The 6,309-nt window shown below is 42.5% G+C and overlaps 1 protein-coding gene across 1 annotated transcript; it reads right to left on the bottom strand.

The window, feature by feature from the left end:
* Window positions 1-1,315: 1,315 nt before the first annotated feature.
* LOC142783740 (uncharacterized) lies at window positions 1,316-2,301 on the bottom strand. The gene is made up of 2 exons (XM_075882319.1): window positions 2,050-2,301; window positions 1,316-1,872 (listed from the first exon to the last, which is right to left on the bottom strand). The coding sequence occupies exons 1-2, from the start codon at window positions 2,167-2,169 to the stop codon at window positions 1,345-1,347; spliced, it is 648 nt and encodes a 215-aa protein (XP_075738434.1). The 5' UTR covers window positions 2,170-2,301; the 3' UTR covers window positions 1,316-1,344.
* Between the last annotated feature and the right edge of the window lie 4,008 nt (window positions 2,302-6,309).

Below are 6,309 nucleotides of genomic sequence, written 5' to 3'. Positions count from 1 at the left end.
GGCGCCACCGTCGCACTGAGGGGATCCAGCCGCCGCGCGTGCGGCATCTTTGCCAGCTTTTGGCATGAAAACGCTCGCTGCTTCTGGTCTCGGCGCGCTAGGTTTCTTTTTTTCTTTTCGTAGTTGTTAGCGATGAATCGCCCAATTCTTGTGTATACCACCTGCCTCCAATGGGGTTTTATTTTTACGAATGAATCGCCGCAGACCTCGGTCACCAACGGCAACTGCTTTCGCGTCTTTGGGCGCAAGCGCTGCGCCGTGTTTACCGATTTTAAAATGTCTTTTGTTTGTTTCCTTCAAGAAAACTTTGTAACCACAGTACATACGGTAGATCCATAGCTGCGGACTGCTACGGGCCTATCAATAATGCAACGAAAAAAAAACTGAAAAGAAGCAGGTACGCGTCCTTCAGAGTAGGCTTTTAATGAATCTGTTGAGTGCTCTTGAATGCGCTGAGCACCCAGATACCCCAGTAATATTCTCTTTTCGATGAGGTGGTACAATAACATTTAAAAGCGCTGCATGAAGGGAAAGGATCAAAACACGAAATGATGTATGTTGCACTGTTTGTCTTTACGCGAACCCGCTTTTCAATCCTTGCAAAAAAGGAAGCGCGAACTTTTATCACATGCTACAAAAATAAACTTCAATATTATGAAGGGATACAAAAGAGCGTGGTGCAGCGTACAAAAATTTATTGTTTGCGCTTTGATGTGTAGCACACGGACGAAACAGAGTATTGTCACGCAACAAAGACAAACGTAAGGTTTACTGAATGAAGTTTATTAAAGCGAACTCATGCTCTGCAAAAGACAAGAAGGAAACGCCAACGTCAAAGAAGCAGTCCGCAGCATGGCCTGCACAGAAGACATCGATAAAGTGAGTCACGCGGCATTTGCTATGCATAAATTGCTTTCGGGACGTCATTATTTTCGATCCATGAAAATAGGGTTGAGAATATTTTCGAGCAAACAAGAAATCAAGTTAGTGACAAGGTGACAACCTTTCCATATCAACAATATTGCCCGACGCGACGTACAAAAAAAAGAGCAAACGGGCGCTTCAGTTGAAACACCAGATAAAAAACCGGAAGCGGCCATGCATGGTTACAAAACAAAAAATGAATCCTGAGCGATAGTTCGTGGAAATATTAAAAGTGAAAGCACAAAGACACCAGAAAGGTTTTTTGCATGCGAGCCTGACCACAAGGTTATAAAGTTTGCAAACAAGTAAGGAAACACAGCTACTATTTTACTGATCAAACGAAAATCCACCTATAAGTGAGCTATACAATTATAGGTCCAGGAGGCTCGCAAAAGGCTGCTTTGCTTTTACACTACTCCTTCAGTTTGGCTTTCTCCCTCCACCAGCTGGGCATGTTGCTCGCTTGGTCACACGTGACTGCTTATTTTTTTCGCGTGTGAAAAAATGCAGGCGGCACCGAAGAAAAAGGTGTAGAACTTCAGCAGTCATCCCAACAAAGTTGGTGGGGCAGCCGACAGCAGCTGAAGCTGTACGATTGTCCAGCAAAACCTGCTCAACAATGCCCATGTACACACCAGCACACGCAGTTTGCTTCACCGTAAATTCTTCTACATGCTCTTCAGCAATTTGGAGGAGGTTTAGCAGTTTGGTAGAGGGGACCTGAAGGTAACCTCTTGACTTCACAAGAATGAGGTCACTTGGTGATCGTTGCAAGCCTTTTAAAGACTCCACGCAGTCGGTGCAGCACATCTCCGAAAATTTTTGAGCAACATAGCCGGCAAGGTAGTCTAAAATGCACTCCTTTGGAGACAAGTCCGCGAGGGCCTCTTTCTCACTCTCAGTCGGCTCCAAAAGAACGTCATCCAGGAGAATGGCCAGGGAGTCAACCTGAAACGAGAATTATCTTTGTTTACATGCATGTTCACGGAAAAACATCATGCACAGGTAAATGATGAACTCTGTGCATATTCTGAGTGAACGTCTGTTTAGCAGCTCTTCGCCGGAAAATATATTCCAGATGGAGAAACTATCAATAGCTCTTTTGTTTTCAATATGGCATCGTACATGATTGACAGGAGCAGCTTCCTTGTTGAAGAGGTCCTGCAGCTTGAACAGCAACTGCGGCCCGTCGCCATCAACTGATGCCCGCTTGGGTGGGCGGACAAGGTTGTTGACTGAAAGCATTCGGTATATGAGCAGGAACTGTTGAATCGTTGGTTGCCCTCCGTCACCAGCAACGTGTCTCGCAATGCCAAAAAACCTCTGAAAGTGAGACAACAGATTAGTCAATGCAGAAATAAAAAAGCTTACATGTTTACCTCAAGAGAATTCTGTCCGAAATTTCCAACCAGCACATATCGAAAACCTGAGGCCAGAAGGTTCTCCACAAGTGCGATAGTACTGAGTAGGGTTACTCGCAGCGCTTCAGACGTGGGCTTGGTGAGAAAGCAGGCTTGCCTTTGCTTCGGCAAACTCTCAATGTAATCACAACAGTTGTTCAGCCATGTCACGTTCTCTTTTAATGTCTGAAAATTATTCATGTTACATCTGTAACAATAAATAAAAGCAGGATACCCATAATAACATATAAAGTCTCGAGTGGTATTTCCCACTGCAATGTGCTCCGCTTCGTTACACTGCACGTGCTCTGGCCTCCGAGAATTCAAGCAGTCAAACAGGCCGTTCATTCGTCTGGTGAATACCACGGTCGCCTTTGAATCATGCAGCTCCTTACACACATCTTGCCTGCTGTAAAACTACAGTGCAGCAGCTGTAGATTCACTGAACAACTGAAGATAAAAAATCAGTAAGGTGTGGCTGAAGGAGTAGTTTCCCAAACATGCTACTTGCTGCACAAGAAAAAGTCATAATATTACTTGCCTGAACAGAAAGTCTCACACTCATGTTCTGGAAGGCATTGGGCGTTATGTGGCCTTTTGTCAGTTTAGGCACAGCTCGGAGTCCAGCCTGGTCTTCCTCATACCCCAAAAGGGACTTGAAATGATCGTGGTAAACGTCACCCTCTGGCAGCTCGAAGCAAAATATCAATTATTGTTGTAAACAATTTGTGCAGCAAAGTATAGCATAACCACGCCTCGTTTTTCTTACCAGAAACTTCTCAACCTTTTGTTGTTTTTTTATGCACTTGAAAATGTGCGGTGGGTCGATGACAGTGTACATCTATCTCTCTTGACGGGTCACAGGGGTGTTGAAATGATGTTTGTGGGTTTTTCTGTCCCCATGTTCAAGTTCAAGTTCAAGTTTATTCATTGCTGAGTACATGAGTACAAAAAAAATTGAGCTCACATAATATATACAGCGTCAGGAGGTCCCAAAGTAAGAAACTGTCAGGGGGACCTCCTATCGTTAATGGGGTACATAAAAGGTAAGTAACAGCAGCAAAAGCTACAAGTGCGAACAAAAATAAAAAGTGCATTCAACACAGAACAATAAATAGTCAAACGAAAAAGTTAATTTACCAGAACAACATTATACAAAACTACAAGAATACGTAAAAGCAGTAATTGAAAACGTAGAGGTCATAATGAAAATGTTTTATTACAAATGAACAAGGGGCTCAATTAACAGTATGCTTTTCATGTTATGTTTAAAAGACTGCAATGAATGAGACGACTTAACATGGAGAGGGATATTATTCCAAAGATGAACACAAAAGAAGCGTGCTGTGTATCTGCCATAGTTTGATCTAATTTTAGGTAAAAGGAAGTTATTACGCTCTGAAAACCTGGTATTATCGCTGTTGACGAAGATATGGAAAGGAATATTATCAAGTGATATTTCGCGATGAATGAGACGGTATGTGATGAGCGACAATCTATGATAAAACAATTGTTGAATGGGTAGGATTCGAAGATGTTGATAGATAGGTAGAGAATGGCAACAGAATGGGCTAAAAGTCATTAACTTGATCGCCTGGTTTTGAAGACGTTGAAGCGGTTTGAGATGAATGGCGTATGTGTTACCCCATGATGATAAGCAGTATGCTAAATGGCTATTAATATAAGCATGATAAAGTGAGATGAGAACATGAGGTTGAAAAAATGCACGTGTTGTAATGACAATGCGGATACCAAATGAAACCCTTTTTATAAGTGAATTGGCATGGCTATTGTATTTAAGATGTTTATCGAGAGTAACACCAAGGAATTTAACATTGTCAGATGCCAGTAAAGTATAATTATCCAGCAAGACAGTTATGGAGGAAGAAACCACAGTTTGTGGGCTATGAAAGAGTACGGAAGTTGTTTTAGTAGGATTAATCTGAAGTTTGTTATTTCTACACCATGAATGCACGTTGTTAAGATCTGCATTACGTGTGTCTTGAAGTGCGGTGAGCGATTTATGTGGTGAGTAAATGGTCGTGTCGTCAGCATATAGCAAACACTTAGAAAACGTAAGCGTATTAGGTAAGTCATTTATGAATAGTAGAAATAACAACGGACCTAATATAGAACCTTGGGGAACACCGCAGTTAATTAATTTAGTCGATGAAAATTGACCATTAAGATATACGACTTGTGGCCTGTTAGACAAGTAGCTACGAATAAGATTTAGAGTTGGGATGTATGCCTGGAAAGAAGAAATTTCAGCTGTATAACCATATCTTACAGCAGTACTCTAGGATTGTTACAGGAAAAAGTTGTTACCCAACGACCTCAAAGCTGACCGGTTGCTTCTAGAATTGTCGCATGTCACAGCCTGGACAACAGCGCCAGAATTTTCCAAGTGCACAATGCACTGCAGCAGCAATTTGGCCACAACAGAACCAGGAGCAGCGCTGGAAGCGCAGAATGTTCCCACAGTTTGCGACCAGCCCCCAAGAAAGGGCCGAAACAGGAACACCAACACACGATCAGCGTCTTTCTCGTTATCCCCTGGCCTGGTGTGTTCAGCAATGTTGACTTTTCCAAGCAGGGCCATATCAGACTCTCTGACATGCAGGCTTTTGCGAACACTCATCTCATCAAACACGAGTACTCCTGCAAAACAGAAATGGCCAAATGGCTTAGGAACAATGTCAAAAGTCACGAGCACTGCTTTTGATTTTAAATATAGATATTTCTCCAAACCTCGTCGTTCTCTCTCTGGGACCGCTTCAAGCTTTTCGTTCAGAACAGCAAACAAGTTTGCATCAAACCCAAAGTCAGCTTTCAGGTTCTTCGTGTAAGTGTACAGAGTGCGGGGGTTAGGGAGAGGTAGAAAGTCGTTCTCATGAAGCAACGTGTACACAGACGTAGACTTAATCTTCAGAAGGAGACAGTCATAAAGCCATTCTTTCCTGTACCTAAAGAGAAAAGTAGGGAACTGTTCTCACATTTCGAAACATGCTACATAGTGGGCCTTCAGGATAAAAAACATTCGTGCAGTGCATTTGGAGTTACATGCATGTACATGACACAGACAAGAGGCTTTATATGCATGCATAATGTGTGTGCACCAGACTCCAAAACTAGGAGAGGGGGCTCATCATTCTGAAACACATGCATTAAATAGGAAAGTTGTTTTATAGTGGATTTCACATGCATTTACAGTAGCGAAACTGCTAAAAGAATACAAGCACATTATACCAGGTTCATGCGTAGGTGCTTCAAGAATACCCCATTCCATGACATGCTGTATGCTGCTTTCGAGCTGCATGCGCTGAAAGCTCAATGAACAGTAGGCACAGAGGAACCATGTTCAGGATAAATACATGCGATCTGGCGTTTCTCTGGCATATCATATGTTATGCAACCATAGCATTTGACACGTTGCAAACATATGCAGCGCATTCTCCAACCTTGTAGTATGGGCAATACGAAAATGTATAAAACTTGATCCGTCTGTAATTGTATTCATCCTCAATAAGCAACAGACACTGCAAAGTGAGACTGTTGGCACGTTAAGGATAAAAGGAATGCTGTGGAAAGCAAACACAACTTTTATTTGAAACTGCTGGAGTAATAAAAAATAGGGGGTGCTGAAACAAAATCGATGTGGTGACACGCATATGGCCTGTTGAATCAACATTCTCAACATGCCCGAGGAATGTTAACATTAAAGTGTATTTTCAGCGAAGAAGCATGGTGGCGTAATCTAAAGAACCAAATTTGACACCGAAATACACCAACACTGCTCCCAAACATCCTACACGCGCTGGCCTGTTTTCTAAACTTACCTGGCAGCTTTCGCAGACTTGGCATTCGCCTTCATCACGCACTGATCAAAAATCAACTTCGTGCGGGTTGACATTTTTTGAAGGCTTTCTTCAAGTTTTTTGTGCTTGCTCGTTTGCACTCTCATCTTGGCCACTTTCGTCTGACA

Source organism: Rhipicephalus microplus, unplaced genomic scaffold (assembly GCF_043290135.1).
Source record: "Rhipicephalus microplus isolate Deutch F79 unplaced genomic scaffold, USDA_Rmic scaffold_12, whole genome shotgun sequence".
NCBI classification, from domain to species: Eukaryota; Metazoa; Arthropoda; class Arachnida; order Ixodida; family Ixodidae; genus Rhipicephalus; species Rhipicephalus microplus.
Note: the sequence above shows the minus strand (reverse complement) of the source record. Positions and strands in the feature narration are given on the sequence as shown.